This window comes from Opisthorchis viverrini (genome assembly GCF_000715545.1).
Source record: "Opisthorchis viverrini unplaced genomic scaffold opera_v5_411, whole genome shotgun sequence".
Lineage (NCBI taxonomy): Eukaryota > Metazoa > Platyhelminthes > Trematoda > Opisthorchiida > Opisthorchiidae > Opisthorchis > Opisthorchis viverrini.
Window position 1 is genome coordinate 282,167 of NW_008752067.1, and position 26,663 is coordinate 308,829.

At 45.6% G+C, this 26,663-nt stretch overlaps 2 protein-coding genes across 2 annotated transcripts; one reads left to right on the forward strand and one right to left on the reverse strand.

The window, feature by feature from the left end:
* Positions 1 to 1,034: 1,034 nt before the first annotated feature.
* Positions 1,035 to 26,109, reverse strand: T265_10814 (hypothetical protein; the record flags this gene model as incomplete). Its single annotated transcript, XM_009177291.1, has 9 exons — positions 1,035 to 1,306; positions 4,254 to 4,424; positions 9,405 to 9,766; positions 9,837 to 9,966; positions 10,608 to 10,692; positions 14,343 to 14,469; positions 23,838 to 23,935; positions 25,793 to 25,840; positions 25,875 to 26,109. 9 exons carry the CDS (start codon positions 26,107 to 26,109, stop codon positions 1,288 to 1,290), a joined length of 1,275 nt encoding a protein of 424 aa, XP_009175555.1.
* On the forward strand, positions 7,494 to 11,722 carry T265_10813 (hypothetical protein; the record flags this gene model as incomplete). The annotated part of the gene is made up of 2 exons (XM_009177292.1): positions 7,494 to 7,606; positions 11,623 to 11,722. 2 exons carry the CDS (start codon positions 7,494 to 7,496, stop codon positions 11,720 to 11,722), a joined length of 213 nt encoding a protein of 70 aa, XP_009175556.1.
* Positions 26,110 to 26,663: the final 554 nt, after the last annotated feature.

Consider the following 26,663-nt stretch of genomic DNA (forward strand, 5'->3'; position numbering starts at 1 on the left):
AACTGTTTAGCTAAAGCTCGCCTGCTATGCGTCAGTTGAGGGACGCAAAGGAGGCTGAATCAATCCCCCTGATTGTATGATGGAAATGACAGTGTGCTTTATTACTATGTAGATATCCTATTCTTCGTTGTTTTTCCCAAGAAAATGGGGCTTCACACTACCCTTTCCATTTGTTCCTACTTTTCATTGAGACATTCTTCCCTCATAGTTGCATTACTGGTCTGCTGCTGTCAAAGGTGATACTGAGGAACGACTTGACCACAGGATTGGACAGGAAAAACGAGACTGTTGAGACGAGGTGGGGAATTCGTTGGTCGACGAAAAGATAGACGGCAGTTTGTCACGCCGGAAATATGGAAAACCAGTTGAGGTATGGGTTGGATTGTTGGCCCCTAGTTGGAACAAATGAATCGGTATTTTCTAGGTGTGATCATTCCAACGCAAAAATGGCGCCGAATCTTATCTGTGAACTTGAAAATTCGTTTGCTTACCTTGTCTGGATCTTTATTAGCTTTATCTCTAACCTGTTAAAGCCATTGGCCTTGCCACACTGACCGATCCACATGACAATGGCACGCGTATACGTTAGTGAACTCGTTCTTGCTTACTTCTCGTCACACAAAGACGCTCCGGTAGTCGTACCACTAATCAGAATCATGAGATTGATTTCGAATACGAAGACCAACAACCCACAGAACCTTTATCTGCTGCACGGACTTTGATAAGGTGCTGTCACTTGTCTCACTACACATGTCTATTGATTAACGGTAGTTTACACGCCGAAAAGTGAGGTCCGTCATTTAGTGTGCACGCATGTTTGTCAGCAGTATCATAGACTTTCCAACCAAACTCTCACTCCCAATATTCAGGGTCGCTCTACCTACAAATGATTATAATATTGACATGGGGAGCGTTGCACCAGTACAGTACCTTAAATTCCAGAGTCCCACAGCTCAGATGTATATAGGTAAGCTAAAGAACGGGAAAGCGTCTGCGCCCTACCCAATCCAAAGCAATGGACGACAATAACGGGTTGCCACTCGCAACATCTAATATTTAGATCACAGAGAAAGCACGAAACAGCTTCGCCTGAGAATAACACATCCATCCACTCAGATGAAATTGCGAAACAAAAGCTTCCGACAAAAACGTGGAAATTTCAAGTAGGGAACATACAGAAACAATGAAAATAGCTGCAGAGTCATCGATTCGGAATGAAATCACCGAGGGATGTAAGGAAGGGTCAGATATTGATCAAGTATTGGTAGAAACCACGCGTCGCAATAGTCAAGGCTTCAAACAAACGCTGTGAAGGGAGAAATTGGATTAACCATTAAGAACAGTAGCCTTTGTAGTCTCACATCAGAAATGAAAAACAATAATTTCTAATTACTTAGATGAGCAGTACGGGATAGTTCAAAAGTTGCTAAAAGTTGTACTAGAGAGATAGTAGTCACCAAAAAGTCACTATCACTCTTTTAGCTAGCAGCACATCAGCCTTTGTGAGCCATTTCATTTGAAGTAAAATACTACAAAATCTTGACTACTGTTCCAATTGATACAGGAGGCACATTCGATTGAACAGTATAATAATGAATCGACTGACATTCAATTGAGTATCCTAGCTTCCATTTCCCAATGAGCTTTCATTGTCACATAAGTAAGAGTGTGTAATACTAGTGATAGGCATTCGAGACCAGGACCACTTGATGACCCTTAACGGCGATACCAATATGTGTTCGTTTTGAGTTTGTATTAATAATATGAGCTACGTCATACTTACAACTTCCACCATTGTATGATTACATGCAGAGCACCACACAACTCAATGAACAGTTACTAAACGGAAATTAAAGCCTCGACATCAACCTTGAGTTCCACAACAGCTAGGCGAAATGTACGGAACCTCCGTTCAAACTACCTCTCAAGTTAGGTACCTGAAATGAGAATGATGAAGCCGAAGTGGTGATTGGTGATTAACTTCCCCAGATAATAGATTCGCGAGAAATCGTCATAGCGTCAGACACGACGGTATGAGTCTCTTAGAATAGAAAAGCCAAGGGAAAGGCCACGTTCACGGGGTTCCTACATGTATATCCAAGGACACGACAGCATCAGCAACGTTTGTCAGGTGGACGACCAGTGGTTCGCACGTCGCTTACTGAATGTAAGGGAAAATGAACATAACACAGGTATGTGGCCTGATGTTGTGCGCTTCAATATCCTCAACCTATGAAAAGTATGGCCCAACCAATACAATAGACCCAGCGAACGGAATATCGATAAGAAGCAAACCAATCGAGAACGGCTGCAAATAGTTTCCTGACCTACTTCCGAGGATGTCATTCAAACAGGACCGGTAGTATCATCACGAAGACATCTAAGATGACCCGAATAACTGAGTGGTGCGAGGCACAGAAATTCAGGGTTTTCTATTAGAATGTCCACGTTATGCAAATGCATTCTTCTCAAAGATTGTAAAAAAAGCAGAAGAGAGAAGTAATCCGATACACAACTAGCTATATTTTCGAGATGAAACGAGCGAGGTGTGATCCACTGAGTATGCAGTAGATCAAGGACAAGGAATACGATGAAAAGTTCATTTTGGATGGACAAAACCAGTGATATCACCAAATAAAACACTGTATTACCCTAAAAATAAGCTGGTAATTAGATGAGAAACAAAGTTCTGGAAAATAGGTACCACTAAGTCTTATTCGGCTATTCAAACACAAAGCCGAGTTGACGACATATTCCAACACAAAGCACACACTCAGTCTATCTAACGAATGCATTACTGCAAAGTGTTCGGGTAGTGAGGTAATCAGCTAACAGCCAGAGTCTCAGTCGCACTGAAAATATCACAAGCATCATGATTACAACAGGTTTTTGCCGTTCGCCGTGTTTATACCTCTGAGGAGATCACTATTATTGTGATGTGATAATGATAGAACATTCAGATTCATGTATGGTTAGCCTTAAAAAATCAGCATCATAAACGAGAGATTTAGCTGGGTTTCTGTGAGAACCGAACTGATATGCAAATGAGTGTATTTCTTGAAAAATCAACCCAATCGTAGGACTGTTGTTCTGCAGAAACCGGTGTTCAAATACTCGATTAAATCAGGCTACTCATGAGTAGTCAGAATTTATACTTTTTGACGACTGTCAACCACCAGTGAATCCGCTGGCTGTTGATAGGACGGCCTTTCACTCTATTAGCTTCCGTGTTGTTCCTCACAAACTTTTCCTTTCTTTTGTTTCCCGTGTGTACCATTTTGGTTGCATCGCGAAGTTGGTCGAATGCGCCTTGTTCCGCAAAGTGACTGCTACGTTGAGTGTTCATAAATGTCTTCTACAGTCCTCCGGACTACTGATTGTATACTTTTGTAGCGGTCCAAGTGGTTAGAGCGCGAATTTACTGACCGGAAGGTCCGTGGTTCGAACCCGACCTCTGGCACTCGACTTCCCCTGTCTAGGCCTGGGCGACCTGGCAGTATCTCAGCCCTCGTGCTTCCCCCGGGTGGCATGGCAGTTAAGCGCCGGAAGGGTGTTACAGCTGAGCGATTAGCGGTATAATTTGGCAGACTTGTTTTAGACCCAAACTTGTAGGCTGGCGCGTGGTTCGTCCCATTGAACTTTGAGGTTGGACTGGTTCGCGCCAATCAACATGGTCTTGACGACCTTATTATCTGCGATAACAATGATGTCCCAAAAGACATAGCCCCCCTTCATAAGCTTCCTGACCACGAGTAAGGTGAAATAAGAACGTAAATAGGATCTGTGGGATTCTCCAAATTGTCTCATGTTACGCAGAAGCAATTGGTAATGAACAAAAGTCGGCAAATTCCACGAAAACTTGTTCGCGACGCCTAAGTGGTATGGTTTTACGGCTATTTCGTAATCCATAGACATACTGGGTACTATACACTGAGTTGCTTGCATCCTATTCCAATAACAAGTAGACCTCCGTGAACTTCAGAGTTGTTTTGGGCTTCAATATAGGGTTAAAATATTTACCTTGAGGGACGACGAGAAATTAAAAAAAACACTAATACGGTATTTCACGGTTTACTATAAAGAGCCTTGCCCAGAACCAACCATGAAAGTGCTCATTTGAGCAATAGTCCCCTTCCGTCTTGCCTGATCTCCAGGTAAATACTACCGGGCACTCATCTTAAACATGCTTCGCCTAGATAAGCCCTCGAGTAGATGGAGGTAAATAATAAAAGACTGAGTACGTGCTTACTCACTTCTCTGAGAGACAATGTTGTAGAAAGGTACACAGATTCCAAGTCGTTGTCTCTTCAACTGAAGTTGACAGTCCAGCAGACGCTCTTAAATCGGCCAGATCGCGATTCAGAAGAGACACAGCATGTTTGTATGCCGGAAGGAGAGAGCTACGTGACAGGTACAGTGGGAAGCTGGGAACGAAAGTGATGGAAACATAAAAAGACTGCCGTAGAGAACATGGGAATAGAAGACAACTATTCAGTTGGGTACGATACTCCGGATGCATTTCGTGTTTCCTCATGTGCGGCGTAATAGAAGTTTCAATATTATATAAACAAAAGGAGGAAATACTAAGTTTTCCACGCAGAATTCCCCTCTTGCTGTTTGTTCGTATATTACTGAAACGCCCAGTACCCAGCTTAAGAGACACGGCGAACTAAATCCGGAATATGGTGTACAACTGCGCTGTGTTCCGCTTTCAAGTGCGTAAACTTGGATCTGAACTACGAAACGTCAGGTTACTGAAACTCTGAAAAAGTAGGTCGTTCAACATTCAAATATATTGTGGTGGATGATGGGACAGCGTGGGTAATACGGCTGCGCATCAGCCTACTGCGCAGTGGAACAATCATGTGGAACAGAGCCGTGCGATTATGCCCCCACGTCGGAATGACGTCCGATTTCGTCATGTGCCGGAGAAAGGTCAAATAAGGACACAGAATGTTCACACCCACTCCATGGCCAAGGCATCCCGTACACAAGCGCACAGACGGCCATCTACGATCGATCGAGACAAAGGAACAACCGCCCGAGGACCAGTGTGGATGTGTGGGAGACACACTGGTTGGTTGACAGCGGATCGACCGTCAAATACGGTGACAAGTGAATCATATATATAGAAGTTTGTAATTGCGTTGATACACAGTTCCTTCAGGTCGTCTTCTTGTCTTCTGACTATAACCCAGTAGCGTCAGGGCAGGTGAAGAGATACAACAGTGGCGACGGGTCATCTTCATTTCGAAACTCAATCATGGCAGTCAGTTTCGAACAAATGCAAGCTCTACTGCAACAGCAACAGGCGCAGTTTGAAAAATCGCAAGCACAGTTTGAAAAGTATCAAGCAAAGTTCATCGAGACATTGTCGCAAATTTTTTCAAAGCAGGCAATCGCAATATCAGCAGCACCAGACAATGTCCTTTCACCTGAGACCCTGACGCAGCAGATCAATCAAGACCCAGGCAATCAACGCAACGTGAATCAAAACGATGGTCAAAATGATTCAAACGGCAGTCAAGACAGACCAAGCAAGACTGTGGAAGCCGTGCTGGCTGACAATGATGCAGATGAATACGAGGAATACTACTCGTACGAAGAAGGCCACGTTGGAGCCCACCAGGAGACTTCAGGCAAGCTAGACAAGCTGGATGTTGACGCCAAAGATTTGCCTTCGCCAGCAGAAACACAAGACAGTGACAGGATTTCCGTTGAAGGGCCAATCAACCCGCAGAATGTGGATGAACCTTGTCAAATGACGGCAGAGTCACTTCCAAAATGTCTAGAACAACCATGGCCGAAAAGCAAGAAACCATGGGAAAGAATTCACTTGGATTATGCAGGTCCAACCAATGGTCAGTCATATCTCACTCTGGTGGATTCATTCAACAAATGGCCAGATGTGTTCTTTTTGCGAAATACTACGCCACAGTCTACTATCGATGAACTGGTTAGAGTGTTGCAATATTTCAGTAATCAGGAGCTGATTGTGGCTGACAATGGAACACAATTCACCTCAACAGAATTCAGACAGTTTTGGAAAGAAAAAGGTATCGCGCAAAAGTTTTCGCCTAATCATACTCAATCCAACAGACAGGTTGAACGATTCGTGGATACTGTTAAACGGGCTCTACTTCAAGTGGGAGGAAGGAAGACGTCGGGCAAAACGATCCAACCATCTTTGAAGATGTACCGAAATTCCCCAAACCCAAACATTCCCGGTGGAAAATCGCCCGCAGAATGCATGTTTGGAAGGAAAATTAGGACTACTTACGATAATCTTAGACCTAAGAGGAAGGACGTCAGAAATGCAGCACCGCATGGTTTACAGCTAAGACACAATCGAAAACGGAAACGACCAAACTGGCTCCAAGTTAGCCCGAAGAAGAAGAAGAGAAAATACGATCTGGTTCAAGCAGTCCGAAAACAGTTTCGAATTGAAAGGGGAGGTAATACGGCTACGCATCAGCCTACTGCGCAGCGGAACAATCATGTGGAACAGAGCCGTGCGACTATGCCCCCACGTCGGAATGACGTCCGATTTCGTCATGTGCCGGAGAAAGGTCAAATAAGGACACAGAATGTTCACACCCACTCCATGGCCAAGGCATCCCGTACACAAGCGCACAGACGGCCATCTACGATCGATCGAGACAAAGGAACAACCGCCCGAGGACCAGTGTGGATGTGTGGGAGACACACTGGTTGGTTGACAGCGGATCGACCGTCAAATACGGTGACAAGTGAATCATATATATAGAAGTTTGTAATTGCGTTGATACACAGTTCCTTCAGGTCGTCTTCTTGTCTTCTGACTATAACCCAGTAGCGTCAGGGCAGGTGAAAAGATACAACAGTGGGCCTAAATAGTACTACCGTACCAGAACTACAGTTTTCACAAAAAACGCATAGGCTGCCAGCCAGTGAAACGCTTTAATTCCACGTTCATGTACAGATCTGAGCCAATATATGACTGCATACCGAACTAAATTCAGAACCAGAGATACACAGTAAGGATTGTTAGAAGGGAACGAAAGAACAGGGTCCCGGGCATTCTGTGCTGTCTTATTCCAAGGATGAAGCCCCATGACCCTCTGGTGCTGGTTATGATGATGACGATATATACTTGAAATGCCACTTCAATGAGTGACTGCTACGACGCTGTGAAGCCGTCTCTAGTTCATAACAAGTTGTACCGAGCATACGCTCTAACAGATCGATCCGACGCAAGTTACATGGAGATTTGTCGTTGTACCACTTAACTACTCTTCGTAAGGAACCAAACCGATACAATACAAATCAAATCCTAGTTCAGATAATTGTCGACTATGAAACACATACTATGCGGTCCCCCAAGAAACAGTGAAAACGGAGCTCAGATCTATAGAATCCCAGATTGACTGTTCTTGGGCTGGGTTAATAGGCGCTGAGTTTTCCACATATCCTTATCTGGAATATATATATATATATATATATCAGGGAATACGATGATCAAATTCATTCCTCCTCATGTTGATTTGACGCCAGACAATGATATGAGTTGCATGAAAAATGGTGATAGAGGAAGCGTAGAACAATCTGGACTTAATGATCAACTGAAGTATGTGCTGGACTTGTCTCGGCACTCAGTAAGGTCATTCAAAGCTGCCCATTCAAAGCTGATCAGCTCGCACCCCCCCCCCCCCCGGGTGAAGAGATTTCATCAAGCTAACGTTTGTCGAAGCGTGATGAGACAGGATTTGTGTCTAGTGTACCTGCACCGAGTAATCCTGTTGGTGACAGGGTTTGTGGATGGTTCACGTTCGGCAAGAGCTGAATTCAAATGCTCCGAATAGCAACACGCCAAAATCTTCGGGTGCCACTTAGGCCGATCCACCGTCATTATATTGTCCATACCTGTTGGAAGACGTCAGGACTGATGACAGGACTGATGACACGTTACCGATAAAGATGACGGGGCAACAAGCCTGATATTACCGGAAAGCTCATGCTAATGAAGATAAGGTAAGTTCAATGATCGACAAACGCAACCGACGTCCGACTGTTCTATGTAGCTTAGCATACCTGTCGATTGCATACGTCAAAACCAAAGCTGACCAACATGATTACCGATCAGTAAAAACAATGAAGCCCAAAAGCATTTATATCAGAGAGATGCATCGAATGTAGTCTTCAGTGGATTCAAAAGTCGCGATGGTTTTGATCAGGTAACCAATATGCGTTTGAGCACGTTATTTGTCTTTCACACGAATATTTCTAGCCTGATTTGACTGGCCAACGCAATGACACAATACAACACTATGATACTATGCTATACTACTATATACTATAATACCACAAGGGATTCGAGTTCGTTATCTGGGTTCGTTTGAAAATTTACAGAGCGACCTATTTATGTCGTGTTTACGAAATGGAACTCAGGGGTCACAGCGTTCGTCCTCTCAATCAGCTTTGTTCCAAATTCAGTTGCACTTCTCACAAGAAGTGCAACCGAAGTTCAAGCGTTCTGACGCTTGCTGGAAGGAGCTCGCCATGAGATGGCATTGGACAGCTGGCGCTCATGTTCAGTTTACCTCACAGGTCTACAGTAACGTCAGCGGTTTTCAAATAAGCCGCACACAGCTAGACGTAAATCGGACACCCGAGTCCATAAATGAATAGTTCCAACTTTGACAACATGAACACCTGCAAATTGGTTGCCGGTCTCCATCTTGACGAGCTTTACAGACATCACAGGTACAAAGATGTAAGAAGAAACTTCCAGCTTTATGCACAAGTATCCGGATTTTTGACCGGTGTATTTCAGCGAATCCGTCTCCAGAATCAGACTCTCACATGTAACATAAGCATAGTAAGTTTGAGTAACTGTGCTGGATACCGGTATTTCAGCCAGAAAACTTGTCCGAGCAAACAAAAAGCTTTTTGATTTTAGTATGGGGATATTTTTAAATGGAGACTTCGTCACCTGGGTGAAAGACCGAGAAGCACCGGACAATTGCTATGTCCTTGTTGGGATACAAGAATAGTACGTACCTCATGAAGTCCTACGGAGATTCGAACCCATGACCTCTCAGCTAGTAGGTGAAGAGTAAACCGTTTGCCCACAAGCGGCTGATGAGCAGTGTGAGTAATTCTCACTTAGTCAACATATCACGCAATTCATCGTTTGACCATGGAATTCATATCACTTGGTCACGTGGTACCTGACCCCTCAGGTGACAACTTCTCAGACGAAAGGCTCATGCAACTTGTGGGATAAAATAACAAAAGACCCGTGATGTCCTAGAGAGTCTTAAGTAGAGGGAGAAATCCAATGCTAAATGGAATCACTCTAAATGCAGCCGATATACGTGAAAAGTGGGTTACCACAGGACCCCAAAACAGGTTGGATTACTAACTTTGGCTCTCCTTCAACCAGCTCCTGAGCTAAGTAATCAGTCACTTTGGCGCGCGAAGTGCCTTCCGTAAGATCAAGGGGATGGCGCAATGGATGACTAAAAACCGCGGCGACAAAACGTAACAACTGCGCTATCACGCCCAGTTTGGAAGCTGCCAGGACGAAATCTGATTCAACGGGGTTAACAGACTTGGTGCCCGAACCATTAGCGATAACGTTAACTGTCTGGTTCGTTGACAATGAATGATCGGTAGTGATGGGCTCTGTTGTGTGTTGCCTGACGGTAGCTGAGTTAGGGTAGTCCAGATTGAGGTGAGACGGGCTGAGCGGGACAAATGTAATTGGGCGGGCCACATCTTCTGTCTGAAGCGAAGAAAAATATATTGAGCAAAATTCGACCAATAATTATCAAACGAGAAAACGTTTGGCTCACCATAGTGTCCGGTGGGACTGTGTTTTTTGGATCACGTGCTCCCAGCTCAGTGCCAAAGATCTCAACCAATTGGTGGATCAGCTGAGAGATACGAAATGATATAGCCCTGTCAAGCTTCATCATGTACGACCTGTCGTGGGAAGGAAAGACAAGCATATGCGCCAGGACAGGAGGACGACTGTTCAAAACGAGAGTGATGTGAGACTGAACAATACACCTCCCGCAAAAACCATCACATGCATATGGAAATAAAAGACAACGTGTAAATAGAGTTAGGGGAAGCAAGAGAAAGCAGGAACTCGAGTAAGGGCAAGTGGAAGAAACCGGAAACGTGATTATATCAGAGCAACTGTTCCGGCATCTTGACTCTTGCGCAGAAGTCCCCAAATCATGAATGGATGGTGACAGTACAGTATGAAACTAGCCACATGTGTCACTAAACTGAACACGAAGTACACGTTGCAAGACCTCTGGAACGAGAAATATCGTACCAGTAAGCAAACTATTAGTTGCTACGCCAATAAAGATCAGTTTGCATATTCCAGACGGCCTTTACTGAGAGGAAATGGAAAACCACATGGTGAAGACAGAATACCCTAGACTTCCTTCAAACTTTGCCAGTATAATCTGCCCATTGGGTGACAAAGTAGTGCATCACAAAAATTCCAACACACAAAAAAAACACTTACAACAAACGAGGTGCCTGGGGCCGAGCGATTGTGATAAGGATGCAAAATACAGTTTGCCAAAACAAGCTTACAGAAACCTCACCCAATACGACTTGTCGCGCGCGACACCGTGGAAATTCGTTCACTGATGGCAGCCCGACCACAAGCAACATGTTCCAGCATATCTTCTGAAACAGAAAAAAACGCGGACGCAAATTAATTACTCTTGTCTGAAAGTTCAGCCGAAAAGTGGCCCAAGCGGAATAAGGACCATTCACTGGCAACCAGTATGTTTCGAATGGAAACACGGTCAGTCGGAATGAGTTGTTTCGAAAGGACATCCGGTAGGGTGGTTCGCTCAATCGGGGACCAGCTAAGATGTCTTGGTAGGTAAAGTGTGCTCTTGTAGGACCTGAGCCTCGCATGACAATAGGCAGCTTCTTTCATATGGACTAAAATTTCACCAATTTTCCTGCCTATTTATTGTTTACCATCCATCCGAATTTCGTTTCAACCTGAATTTATCTACGGATGGAGATCGTTGTATCTAGAAAAGACTCATGGTCCGCTAGGATATTACTAATCGTAAGACATTTACGGAAGTGTGATTATATGCGAATCATAAAGCGTGATGTAACAGGGTGTGTACCCAATGCGAATACGAACAGAAAGTCGTTAAAGCAAAATCTGCCCTGCGTGAGCTATACGCTCTTCAGGGGGGGCAAGCAAAGGTCGAGAGGTACACAGAACTTCCACAATCATTTAAACCTAGCTCTTAAATAAATGAATTGAAGAAGGGGAAGGATTATGAAGTGTAGCTGGACAGTGGAATTTCTGACTGCTAAGGATGATTACAACAACCGCATGGCGCTAACGCAAGCAAATCAAAGAGCCTCAAGCAAGTGTTGATTGATGACTATATCACATAACCAAACTCGATTGAAATGACTGGGAAATCCGCATTGTAACGTTTACCAAACGAGTAACCGACGGACAGAAGTTTACAAAGGTCACTCTAACCAACTGAATAACCATTTGATTTTATACAAATTTCTCCTAGCCTAAATGTGAGAGCCTCTCTCGATGGGGAAAAACTCAACCTCTGTAAATAACTGCAGAGTATGCGGTTCGAACCCAATCTCAGCGTCTCGACTGCTCCTGTCTAGGCTTGGGCAACCTGGCAGTATCCCAGCCCTCGTGCCTCCTTCAGCGGCATGACAGCTAAGCACCAAGAGGGTCGGTGCCACAGCTGAACGATTTTTTCCTAACTACTAGACAGCCATGAGAGCAGAATATTCTGATAGGGGGCTGAAAGGTAAGGGTGGGGACTTAGCAAAAAAAAACCCTGTCACTAGCTATAAAGAACAAGGTATCTAGATCATCAGAAAGCAATGAGATAAACGAACATGAGCGCTATATCGGAATGGGAATGAACCAAGGTCTTTTACCAAACTCATCCAACATGAGCTCAATATACAACGGCAGATAAACTTCAGCTTGGCAGTCAGACTACGACGTGACAGAACGCTCGTCCTGTAGAGATCCTAACCACACGCAGAGGTAATCATGTGAACTCTAACCAGAAAGACTCAAAAAGGTCACAGCACTCAAGTAGAATAGAACACTGCACTTATCACGGTGAACACACGGCCGATACATTTCGAATACTCGCGAGCACGAAGTCAGAATTCAAAATGCATTTTTGATAGGTAGTGTTTTGGTAGTGTGGTACGTTTCCCAAGCATGTCAACCTGATAAGTTTTGTTTGTCCCCCTAGTGGTTTGGCTCACTTGAAAGCACTCGTCTACGCACTACTCCATCGCGTTCACGACGCAGCCAGCCAACTCCTCCTATGCTATGAAAGCACCAGTGATTAGCGGTGTGGAGGACGGAGTAAAGTTCGCAGCCATGTTTCCACGATCAACTTGTATCCAAGGGAATTCAGCTCCTGCGAAATTCGTTTTAGACGCCACAAATGACCCAAGTTGGTAAATGTTGCTCCAGCCTTGCTGGCGTGTACATTGAGTTCATCTGTTATACACAATAGTGGCTCATGTCAATCTCTTCAAGGAAAGGGATTTAAAACCCTGAGACAAAGCTGTACACCGAAGGTGAAAACTGCCTGCCGAAACAAGGAATCATTTCCAACCATTAATAAGAGTAGATTACGGTAGTGACCGTCGAACAACAACAAGAAACCTATCATCCACACAATCCTCGAGTGCCGTTTGGATTCCTAGATTTCATGTGTTTTGGAAGGTGAATTTCATGATTGTTTCAAATGAACATTGAACAAAAAAGGAAGCAAGAGGTATATGGATGTAACTGCAGTGGGATTAGCCGACATTGGCAGTTCCAGAAGATACCACCTAGAATTCTCTAGAATGCACGGTAAACTGATCCACTAGGCATCGGCATGTAGTGAACTGGAAATCGACATACTCTGAGTGTCTGGACGCCCCCAATTTCTCAGCGCTTTTATTCAAACCTGTGCAGCCATTGGTCTGCAACCTATTTTTCATACCCTTTGCCATACAAAACATCCCTTTATCAATTCCCTTACTTGCTACACGAAACCACCATCGACTACGAAACGTCGGCAGTAAGTACTAACGCTAGACTGCTGTGCAACAATGAGGAAAGAATGCCCTCGAAAAGAGAAGAAAGGCGGACAAGGAAAGTTCGGTGCGAAAAACCTCACGTCCTTAGGAAAAAGGATCGGGAATATCTTCGAAAGATGTTGAAATAAACGCATTTGAGCATCACACCGGCAGAGCAGGCCCAGCATCTCTGTCGAACCTCAGCTAACGCAGCCTCAGGACCCAACAACAGGCAAGGCCTTAGCTAAAGAGTCCATCTGTTCCCAAGTGAAATGGATTACAGTGCATATGAAAGCCCACTTCCAGAAAAATGCTCGGTTGTCTTGAAAAAATTATCGCTCAGCTGTAACACCCTTCCGATGTCCAACTGCCATGCTATCCGAAGGAAGCACGAGGGCTGGGATACTGCCAGGCTGCCCAAGCCTAGACAGGGAAGTCGAGATGCAGAGGTCGAGTTCGAACCATGGACCTTCCGGTCATTAAATTCGCACTCTAACTACCTGAGCCGTCTCGGTCGTCCTGAGCTAAGAATGGAATGGGACTAAACTGCACACAAGACCTATGGCGCGAAAGAGGAACCGCAGGGAGAACCGGAACCAGTGATCGACCATTGAACCGTTGATAGCAACTTCATGGACAATGAAAAAGAGAGGCGGAAAAGGTCAGAATACAAGGTCAGAGTGCACTGAAACAGGCAACTATGCCCTTGGGTATGAGCGAAGGGTGAACGCTATGGTCGGCTGCGGACATGGGAACAAGTCTGGCACAGATATTGGACAATGATAGCTCGTCTCTTAATGAAAATCCGATATCACAAAAAAGCGCAGATAGCTTAGTCACAGTATGCTAGGGTGGAATGACCAGACCTGGCAGAAAGGTGTAGCGAATGTACATCACCATATTAAACGAGGGGGAAACTACATTTGGCATTCAGAGAGCATCCAACCTTAAAAGCCAAGTAAACCTAACTTGGCAGACAGCCCACCTGCAAAACTAATCGGACAAAGATTCAGTTCAATCTCCTGAGGATGAGAAATCGTAGGGGACGACGTGCAATTTTTCCAACAGACAATGTTCATTACTGATCTTACCGTAGCGTAACTAAAAAAACGCATACTGAAACGGCTAGTCTAAACGCTTAAGCTCGGAAGAGTGATCGGACCTTTATGATCTGGAAACAAATCACCAAAACAGTGGTAAATATCATACGATAACATCACAAAAAAGACGGAACTAACCAACCAGAGAACGTTGGTCAGAAAGTTGCTCGAGCCTTGCACGTAGTTCTTCGACATCAGCCTTGGCTGCCCTTAGCCGACACTTCAATAGATCCAGTTCAACTAAACCAGCTTCACGTTTGGCACTCTAGGGTGATGAAAATAGCAAAAGCGAAGCATGAACAAGGTACCCTTAGTCAAGGGAACAAGCGGTAATTATAAATCGGTACTACGCAAACATTCCTAAAGAGGATAACCACGCCCCCCCCCCTTCCGAAGACACTTCAAAGAAGAGAGGTAACTATTCACAGAGAGGATTTCAGATCAAGTTCCAGTTGACAAAAAGCACGCCGGGGTATCAGGATGCTTATGACAAAATAGCACACAAAACGTGTTCTTCATGATTCTGCTACCCGCCAGCCATGATGCCTAGATCCGGGAGCTCAGTTTTGCTCGATGGCTCAGTTAACCCGGTGTCTAATACCCCGGACACACATTAAACGGTTGCACTTCACTTTGAACCTCATCGGTTCACTTTCTAGATGTGATTATAGGAAGAAATGCAGTTCGGCGGACTGAGGAGCAAGTGTAGGATGACCTGGTTCAGAAGGATAGTCCCAAGAGCCGTAATTTAGGAGCGAGGTTTATCTGGCGTGGTGTCATTGCGGTGAAGTCATTGGAAACGCACAAACACGGAGAGACAGTCCACCTTCGTTTGCACAACATTCATTTGGTGGCGAATTGTCACAACCCTGCTGGAGTTAGTTCTCCAGGGTCGACATCAGTAGTCGCAACCTGTCTCGGACTGGACATTGCGATAATTTCGCTAATCCGAATGGCACGCACACTGCTTACTGTATTTTCCAAACACAACCTGAATAACGAACCCTAATAGGAACGCAGTGCTTTCATCCAGTTTGAAAGCGATGCTAGTTATTGAGATATTCGTGAATATTTTCCCAAGGAACGTGGAGTGCATAATACAACATAAAACATTAGCCTCTGATTCACTTCATTTTTTCGGTTAACTTTGTCGCGTATTAGAATAAACTTGAATTGCAAACGCTATGAATGGGTGAACAGCACTACCACTTCAGCAACACAGTCCTAGGATTGAAATTCCCGATTACGATACAGAAAGCCCACGTTGTGCAAGAAGTCAGTAAACGCAAGAAGAAACTGATCACGCATAATTAGGACCACCAAAACACTTGCATATGGTTTACATCTGACGGTAATTATGATGCCCAAAGCTATTCACGGTTGAAAAGGCTGCTCATTTTGGGTATAAAAGTTGTTGCCGATTGCCAAGCATAGAAGTAACACTGTATCACAGACAGAAGAAAGAATACTGTATTACCACCAGTTTGGCAAATAACTGTGTCTGAAGACTAGGATGATATTTAAACTAACTCCCCCCAGAGCTATCCTGTGAAAAGCGATACAGTCAACCTTCGAATGGTCTGACTACAGTAAATTTGACAAGAACGGCCTCGATACCAACTTTACTAAGCCTGTCGGGTTACATAGCGAACAGAATGGCAAGGGAAAAACACCTGAAGTAGAAATAATTGATCGAGTGGACAAACTGTCACAACGCGACGAGACCAGCTTCAGCAGCATGGCAAGCTAACAAGCAACCTACGGGACACCGAAACACGCCAATTCAGACCGGTACCTGGAATGTGACAATATGTGGGAGCATTCTACCCAACCGGTTTTTTTACGCGTCATGTCTACCTCTCCCATCAAGTTACTGTTCTCTACGTCACCGGTGGGCCGTTCTGTGCAGGACGATGGAATGGTGGAGCTATCTCAAAGTTTTCAGCTTTTAGACTGGTGCATATCGTATGGAAGTATTAGAGTGCATTGCGTGCATGTAGCACTTGTAACACTGAATGGAGACAGTTAAGACCGTCGCTACACGTTTGAAGGACTCGGCGTGGTATATCTGCGAAACACTGACCATTCTACTTTCTACTAAAGAATCCCAAGCACGGCTGATCGGCTCTTACAGTGCCAACAAACCTATCTTGACCACCAGGCATTAGCCACCCAGTAGTTGCTGGACGAAAAAAATTGTGAGTAAAAACGTCAAGTGACTCAGCTATCGAAGGAAGTGGACCAACAATGAATTTTCAAGTAACCGGTGTCTTCAGGTCTTAAGAGCTCTATCCCCCCTGAAGACTCCAATCTTCCTCTTGATTGAACTAGAACGTCTTCTCAGTTCAGAACCACTAATCTATCAGGAAAACCCTGACAACCGCCTTCCCGCGTTTCAGACTTCTGAGTCACATGTTAGAAGAAGGGTACCCGAACAAAACCTGAAATCCTCCCAGTACCTTGTGGTCAGACACCCCCTCCCTGCCCGTCGAACGATATAATGCGACCACCGTTGTGTCAAAACCGTCGCCCAGAAAAATAAACCAACGTAATACCTACTAACCTCAAAAGATCTTATCCACATTGCAGCCTTTAATGTCCATCAGCTGTTATCAGGGTCTCGATTACCAACTCACAGTGATTGTACTGATTTGCTTTGATAAGTTTATAGTATATGGATGGGAGTAAGTTGAATGGCGCATATGCATTTTACACTGGTGTACTTTTGAATCCCGACCACGAGCAGTCACATCAGGAGTCGGAGAGCAATATCTTACTTCCAACGCCCTCAGGTTAGACCGGCACCTTGCAGCCGAGCAGGTAAGAGTACTGAGTTAAAGGCTCCGGGAGCTGTCCCCAAAGAAAACCCTACTACTTCCTGCATAGCGGCCAGCACTTTTAAATCAGATGATAAGGACAGGCTCCCCGAAAGAAATCCTACATCCTCCCACTGCCTTGTGGTTGACTTTTGAGTTAAAGGCCTAAGGTGGTGTACCTCAAAAATCATCCCTCAGCTGGGCAACTGGGAAGTATAATTTGCCTGCACAGTTCTATGTCCACCGATGTCCCTTCCTAAATCCTTCCCACCACAAAAGCAGACGTTGTTGAGTCATTTGACTGTCAGTTATCTGATCAATGGAGCTTATTCGCCCCGCTTCCGATCAGTAATGAACAGAACGACACCCTTCCAAACCTACGAGAACCTTTCTACATAGCTTTTAAAGTCCCTATTCTATGTCGAACTGGCAATGCTCGAAGAAACTTTACACTACCTTACGATCGACGTATGCTGTGCCTCCGAAACACGCCTACAAGACCCAAGCATAGTTATGCATCTGAAAACGCCAAGGATGAACCCACTTCTTTCGCATTTCTCCTTCCATGTGTTCGGTGATCCAGGAGCAATAGCTCGTGGAATATATGGCGTGGGAGTTGCACCTAGCACAAGAGATGAACGCTCTTTGCTGGACTAAATCCCAGTGAACAGTCAGTCTCTGCGCCGTCTGCTTATCCAACCCAACCCCTCGACATAACAAAGGTGCCTGTTTGTTGTGTCGGCTTGTGCCCCAACGGACTGCAGTCCTGATACTGAAAAGTATACTTTCTATCGAAGGTTATCCGGGTTCATTCGTCAAGGAAGAAGCGCTGACATTGTGATCCTTGCGGGCTATATGACTTCACAAGTCGGTCGTCTGAGCTCTTTGAAATCATACCTCAGTGGTCTATTCGGAATTGACGCTCGTCGCATAGATAAATGAGGGCGACACCTGCAGTTGGGTGCTTATCTTCGACTGCTTCTGGTCAGTACGAATTTCTAGTATAAATGCCCGCATCGCGTAACCTGGCGGTCACCAACTGCAAATCAACTATGGACTCGTGACCATCAGCCACAGCCGCAGAGCAACAATTGAAGACTGTCATTCCTTCTGGGGCACACACACATCGTACGTGAACCCCCGACAGCTTACTTCCCTTTGGGCTCTCGCAAATCAGCAAGAAGCATACCAATCCACCACCTCCAAAGAACTACCATAGCTCAACAGTATCGATTAGAGATAGCTCAGCAACTCTCTGTACTGGTGAAACGATGATACTACTGACGGGAGGGCACGCGAGTAGTATGTGTTGTTCGTAGAATTTCGCTTTGCGTGTATTGAAAAAGGGAGATCTGTTGCGGAATTCGTGGAGCCACTTGGTAAATTTTGCTTGGATTTGACCGACGAATGAGTGGAATCAATGAATCTCCAGGAAAGTTCAAGAGGACTCGTTCGGGAGAAGATCGGTGTCCAGTTTTTGTAACTAAGATGCTGATTAGAGTTTTGCTTCCCTGTTCAATGGTCTGTAACCGGTCAGTTGGCATTTCCGAATAAGTAACTCCGCGGCGAGGGCCTTCTTCCTTTCATTTGGTGCCGTCGCCAGGATAAGGATGAAGATCCCTCGGCCGCAACCCTTTGAGGATGGGGAGGTTCGGACCTTCCTGGAGGACTTTGAGGAGGTTGCGGAGGCTGTCGGGTTGGAGACCGACCAGGGTAAGTTGGCAGCGCTGAAGACCCTCCTCAAGGGGCGGCCCTGGATGCGGCCAGAAGATGCCCTCAGAAGTTGGACTGGGTCACCGCGAAGGAAGTCCTTGCAGCGGAGTTCGACACGCCGGCCGACCGCCAGGAGGCTATGAGGCGGTTCAAGACGGCCAGGATGGCACCCGGATCTGACCCGCCATGTTCTTCGCCGGCCTGCAGCAGTTGTTGGATCGCGCTTTGCCGACGCTGGATGGAGTGTCGCAACACCAGTTGCTGTCGGATCAGTTCGTCGAAGGTGTGCATCCCGCGCCTGGTGCCCAGCTGAGGTTGGCACGAGCAACTAGCCAGTTGCGTGTGGGGGAGCTGGTCCGTCTGGCCCGGGAGCTGCCCGAGGCACCACTGGCCATGTTGCAGTCGCAGGAGAACAGGGATGCTGCATCAGTGAAGGAACTGCAGACCAGGGTGGACCAACTCACCGAACAGCTGGCAGTCGTGAAGACGGAATCGCGGAGGCACGCTCGAACCAGCTGGTGCTACTTGTGTGGCAAGCATGGCCACTGGAAGAATCAGTATCCCCGTAACCGGTCACTTGTACACAATTAAACTTAAGGGTACTCCTCTTTTCATGGGCGCGTCGCCATTAGCGCACTGACACAAGCTACCGTACAAGCCATTGTCGAGGTAGACGGGAAAAAGGAGTTATGTTTGATTGATACCGGAGCAGGCGTATCGCTGAGGCAAAGAGGGAACCAGGCTGAACGCAGGCCGTGCGCGCTAGCCGTGAGAGCTGTTGGTGGATATCAACTGAAGATTGACGGACTGTCAACGCACTCGATACACCTAGGCGACAAGTCCGTGCAGCACGCGTTCCTGATCAGCCCAGACGTAGAGCAGACAATATTGGGAGCTGATTTTCTCAATGGCACAGATGCCATGATTGACCTAAAGCAGGGAAGGCTGGTGACAAAATATGGCGCAATCAAGCTTGAAGGTTATCCAGGCACTATCGTGAGGGAGCTGTGTGTCCAAAAACTTCCGTCTCGTAATGTATCGTCAATACGGGCCGTGGTTGAGGATTATTCCGAGCGGTTGTCTGGGCCCTTAATAAGTGGAGACCATATCTGCTTGGGCAAAGGTTTCATGTCGAAACCGATCACAAACCCCTGGAGTGGATCAGGACCACCAGAGATCCTCGCGGGAAGCTCGCAAGATGGGCACTCCGGTTGCAAGAGTACGACTTTACAATCCAGCACGTGCCCGGGAAGGAGAACCACTTGGCTGATTGGCTGTCAAGGCCAGAGGCTGAAGATGAGGTCCCCAAGATCATGGTTGGAGCCAATGGCCTCGTCGTCGAACTGGATCCCGGAAAGTTGGTGCAACTCCAACGGCAGGATCCGGTGTTACAAAAGGTTGCAGCCGCTTTGTTGGATGGAAGGAACATTGAGAACGGAGAAGGAGACAAGGAATTAGAAGCGTTCCAGAGTCACTTTGATCGGCTGGGGCTGAATGAGGCTGAGTGGTAATGAATCACATCGTGGCCAACCATGGGGTGCCAAAAATGATCCTAACCGATCAGGGGCCTTGCTTCGAGAGCGAAGAGTTTAGGAATTGCTTGCAGAAGTTGGGTATCAGACGGCTGAGGACGGTAGCATACCACCCGCAAACAAATGGCCTGACCGAACGTAATAACCGAAAGATTAAGGAGTGGCTTGCGGCCAAACGAGGTGACTGGGAAATGAACTTGCCAATGGTGTTGTTAGCTCATCGTGCTTCCACGAAGTCTACCACAGGCAAGTCCCCATTTATACTGATGTACGGTCGACATCCGCGCCTTCCGGTTGATCACGAAATTGGGCTGTGGCCGGCAACACGCTTGTCTCCGGTGTCCAGTTTTTGTAACTAAGATGCGGATTAGAGTTTTGCTTCCCTGTTTAATGGTCTGTAACCGGTCAGTTGGCATTTCCGAATAACTCCGCAGCGAAGGCCTTCTTCCTTTCACTGGTAGCGAGCACGTTAATGAAGCATGGCAAAACGTGGATGAAGATATGCTATCGACTTTCACTGCTGTTCATCTGAATTCTCCGATACGATCAGATAACCACTGGATAACTTCGAGATCCTTAGTCCTAATCGATGCCAAAAGCTGGATTGGCTCGAACCTAACCTCATGCTTACGGATGAGTCGATTGAGATGGTAGACAAAGTTGTCTACCTTGGCAGCTTCATCAGTTTCGGTGGTCAGGTCCAATATGATATTTCCACCCGGATTAGGAAGACCGGAGCGGCTTTCGGGAACCTACATCGCCTGTGGCGTAGGCGTGACATCAGCTTATCCGTCAAGGGTTAAGTTTACAATGCTGCGATGCGCTCCATATTACCATACAGGTCAGAAACCTATCCGCTGCGCGCCATAGATGTCAAAAGACTTTTAATGTTTAACCATTGATGTCTTCGGAGCATCGCCCGAGTATGTTGGGAACACCGGATCAGTAATGCTTAAGTACGTCTAATGGTTTTCGGTAGAAATAGATCACCCACGATGGATGAGCTGACCACACCCTATAAGTTGCGCTGGTCACCTGCTCACTATGCCAGACGATTGACTTCCTCGAATAGCGCTTTTCGCAAAACCACGTGAAAGGTGGATTGGCAGCGAAGAGCGAAAGCCATCCCTAGGTGGAAACCCCAACACAGAACACAGCAATGGTTAGAGACATTGTCAGACATGGACAAGTCACGCCGTCAACGGTGCTCTTGCAGTCAAGTTATTGCCTCTAATACATAGCTCCTTTCCCAAACTCCCAAATTAGAAGTCCAATCACAATCCCGTATTCACTTGGCAATTACATGCATCCAATGCGTAGCTACCTACCCCATCTCCCAAAATCTTCGGAGAACGAAACTGTGGCAGCAATAACCACCGTGCGAAAAGTAGGCAGTTTTCACAACTGATAATAATAATAATAAACATTTTTGGCATTGTGATAGTCGTCTGCAATGGGATCCTTATCACATGTGGCAGACATACAACTGTCAGGAAGTTCAGATTCCTGAAAACAACCCCAGGATGCCGGAAACATACCGAGACACTCAAACCCCACCAAAATCGCAGTAAAGAAGCCGTCAAGCACCGACACCAGCAAAGTGAGCTTCCGATTGAACACTCAAGTAGTCGATCAACTTAGCAACGACCGACGACGATGTGTTCAGAACTACCACAGAGACAAGGCCGACGATGATGGGTGTTCACTCAACTCCGATCAGATAGCCAGGATCAAAATCAAAAGTGCGCTTTAAATAATGTGAGGCCCTTTGTAACTTTTGCACTCGCTCGTTTGCAATAAAGCTGGTGTGCTCCTTATGTGGAATCTTTTTCCGACACTAAGGCACTGGAGCGGGGACAGCAGTTGGTTGCAACAACAAAAACAACAAACACTTCTGACATTCTGACATTTTTATAAATGGTTTTGTTGACAACCTGAGATGTCAAGTCAGCAGAGATCCATACGCCTTCGTTATCCACGTCAAAACACTGGATATTAAGTATTAAGCTCGAACCTGACTTCTGTATCTCAACTTCCCCTACCTAGGCTTGAGTAACCTGACGAAGCAAAACGAAGCTGATTTACTGTCCATTCTAGTCATCTTATTCTAAAGAACATGGAAGGAAGGGGGCCAACCAAGCAAACATCTGCTGACCTCTGAGTGAGTACCAACGGTAATTGCACAATTTGTATTCACATCACCAATATCTGGACAACGATACTTCTGTAATGGTTACCATTCCGATTAATTACTCCTCTAATCAATTCCACACCTACTATCTTCATCCTGTTTTGTCTTTCACAATCATGCGTCAACATCGTGACATGAAAACGACCTTGAGGAACAACATGTCAATTCAGGTTTCGTGGCTTTTTAAAGGACGCCATTTGATTCCCCACTATTGTTTTCACGTTCCACTTTCATTACAACGACATATATAATGACAGAACACCGCCAACCGTAGACACGCATCATGCAGAAACAAGCACGTCAGAAAGCAGTTACGGCTCAACTCCCCAGAATAGCGCGCGGAAACTCCGGAATTGCGTCTACATGATGAGCCCCAAGAAGGGAGAAACCAGTCGTGGGCTGTCGGAGAATTTTCAGCAACCTTACAAGTAATGTATTACGTCTAAATAAAAAATCATCGTTCAGCTGTAACGCCCCTTCGGTGCTTAGCTGCCATGCCACCCGAGGGAAGCACGAGGACTGGGATACTACCAGGTTTCCCAATCCTAAACAGAAGAAATTCAGATACAGAGGTCGGGTTCGGACCACGGACCTTCCTGTCAGTAAATTCGTGTCCTAACCACTGTAACCGGTTGCTGTACAATTCAAATTGTACCTGTAAATTCAAAGTGTAAGAGGGATTCACCCATATATTTTCTGAGATCAATAAGTGGTCATGATAGTGTAGAGGAGAGTCCTACCCCCGTGGTTTGCACTTACTGATGGAATATATTAGCTGCTGGTGAATGTTGTGGTACGAAAAATCAAGAAATATACCGTTCTTCCGCTTAAGCGAGAAAAACTGAGCTTAAATCCCAGAAATATAAAACTTTACATTTATCCATCTCCGGAAAGATGAACCAAAAGTAGTCTAGTAGGAGAGAAGCCCTGTGAGATCCTGGGATCGTCACGAGAAAATGACGTGCTGCTCACCAAATCCAAAATACCCGACAACGAAGTCTGCAACATGTTCATGGACTGCATCATTGTTTTCATGCGAGATGTCTGATGATGCATCACTTCTGTGTTTACTATAAATCTGAAAATAAGAGAGTAAGCACGCCAAATGATAGATATTTTACCTCTGGAGTTCCTCGAAGTTGTACGATAGCTTCGGACTCACTCGAAAAATGTGTCTTGGTCGCTAGTTTTCAACCGTCATGTTATTTTTTGGTTTAACTTACGACGCACTGCATACTGCATGTGGTTTGTTGCAGGTAATTTAGCGGTGAGTATAGAACCCCACTAAACTGAAAGTAAACTTCATTGACCGGTGTTACAGTTGAGTGTGTAGCATGTATCTAGAAATAGAGTCTAAATGAAAAACGGATTACCAACCCACCTCTGCATCAATGCCAACAAGACCTGAAAAGTGCACAGTCATTTCGAAAAGCATGGTGTTTGTGTGACCTTGTACAGCGAAGAAGGTAAAAATGGCACCTGAAAGTTGAGATAAAACAACATATCCAAGTAACATACCTTTAGAGGCGAGAATCCATCTTTGACAATCAGAAAGATCAAGCGTATCCCACTCTGGATACTACAAGAGATCGCTTATCAAAGTGCCACATACATTCACATTTTCGCACACGCGACTCAGATAGAAATCTGAACAGCTTTCAAATAAAAACAAATGGAATCAATGGAAGCATACAGCCAAAGTTCTCGGGTCCAAGTAAACTAATGGCGAACATGACTCCGGATAAGTCTGTTAGCTCCTTATTTACAGCAAATCCCCGTCCTTTGATACCATCCAGATGTCTCAAGCGCAGCTGTGGAAGAATGATTCGGGAGGAAGCATCCTACCGTCACTTCCGGGACTTCCAAGAGATTCATTGATTCCAAAGGTCATGCAGTTAAACAAAGTATGGATGAGTCTACGTAAAACAATCCGTCTTGAACAGTGATCGACTAGGATACGGTAATGAAAATCTCGGAGTTCTTTTTAGACATGCTTTCCATCTGGCTGTAAATGGAGTGGATAAAAGACAAACAATCGTTCCAAATAACGTAACTAGAACAGGACATCCTATATGCATCCTCGGAGGTTAAAATCGTGACCGATATCGTATGGCTGAAATAAAACTCCCCCACAATCCGGAACAAATCTTGTGGAGCACAGACAACAGGATGAATTACTTATGGGGTAGAGCGAAGATATAAGGTGGATTACGCATCGGAACAGCAAACAGAATGGTGCAATAAATCTTACGATTAAGAGTATGATTGGGAAGCATACCTAGCTAAATGAGTTCCACTCGCACCATTAGGAGTAAATGAATGATCATCACGGACAGCAACACTAGATAAGAACACTGGTACTTCAACGTCGCACAGCTGTGCCAATTTATCGGAATAAGGCCTTATAATGGATAAAGGAATGGAGCCGGGATGGACCTAGAAGTAGCCTACAACGAACACCTGAGGCGCCTACAACTTTAACACTCAGTCAACTGGGATAGGAAATAACAGCTCGAACGCCAGTGACATGTCGTCCAGTGTCTCCAGTCAAGCACGGGGGGGGGCTCACGTGAACCATATCCCGGAAGGCGAACAGCACCAGCAGCATCCAAAAGCTTTGTAGCATTTTGCATTTTACCCAACTTTATCAAATTCTGTCAACCTCAAGGTTCCTGCCACACCAAATTAGGCACGGAAATAGTGTTCGTTTCAGAAGACAAAACCCAGCCATGTCGGATGTATTCTTTGAGTGAATAGCCGTATACTTCACCAAAAATCCGCTACTTGTTAGTGTATTCCGAATTCAATGGTTCCAGCCATAGTTCTGACGCATTGGCGATCAGACCTGAAGACGTATCAAATGCTCATGTATCATGCATCATATTCAGATAGATCTGAACACTGGAGTTTTGAAAGCATTCTAGCGTTCGTCTCATTACTTCACGTATGACAAAATTAAACAAAAGCTTAAGTGTGGACATTCTTGTAGGACATTACTGCTTGTAGGAGAGCGTCTGGGGGGCTTTCCATATGCTTTCACGCATCCATAAGTATGTGGATACAAACACTGCATGATACTCGTGGAATTTTGGGACATGTTCTGTTGCGCAGGTACACTGAAAAAAAAACTAACCGGTTGAAAACCCCAACGCGGTTATGTCTGCAAGTACCTCCGCACTTGACAGAGTGCGTTGATGTCATCATCATCGTCATCGACAGCATGACGTCAGTATTCAGCAATGATGCTTCGCTGCCGTACACTGATGATTCACTTGAAAGCTCTATTGTGAAGAAAAGAATAAAAGCGAACCAAGAAGGGACTTAGTGCTGGCTTACTACGATCATTCTGAGGTGCACACCCCTCCAGATGGTCATTCAAACAACCTGGATAGAAAGTAATTAAAAGAACGCCACTGACGTCGATAAGCAGTCATATCTTGCAGCGTCTCCAACCAGGCGCAGTGGGGATCGCGCCATCCCATTCTTGGAAGACGATCACCACCTACAGCAACCGAGCGTTTTGTGATCTCCACCAGGTCAAGGGTTGGCCACCTCCCTGCTTCCGCTGCTCTGAATCGGGTATAGAAAACAGCACGCTCTTCGGCATACACAGTATATGGCCTAACCGGTGCCCCTTCTAATGTTGGACACATTCTTCAATGGAAATCTCCGTTGCACAACCGAAAAATCGCTTTCTAACTGTCTCGTTACAAAGTCGCAGCCATACACTCATCCCTTGAGACCTGGGGATACACCACTTTGATGCCATAGGTGTCGCAAATTAGCGGACGCAACCCAAGGCTCGCAGGCTCACCTATCACACTACAACCAGAGCCAATACAACTTCGTAAAACGCTTCACAAATTCGAGTGGCTGCCCCTAGATTGCAAGTGGCGTGTTCAGTGACTGCATGTCCTAGAGCTTTGTAGGTGCAAAGTGAATAACAAGGGACGGGATGACTTTGGTTAGTTCATCCAAAAACACCTTTCTTCGAAGGCGATAACTATGATATGGATGTGGTTCACACATCCCCCCTCCCGGCCAAATTCTGCTTGCTATTCTCAGTTCCACTCGCCTTCGTAGAGCGACACAGAATTGGCGACGCAAAGAGTTGGTTACGGCTTTTTATGGTTTTTTCATCATTGACACACGCATTGCGGGCGTCTTTTTTGAAAATGGGTACCACCATCTACTCAACCCAGGTGGT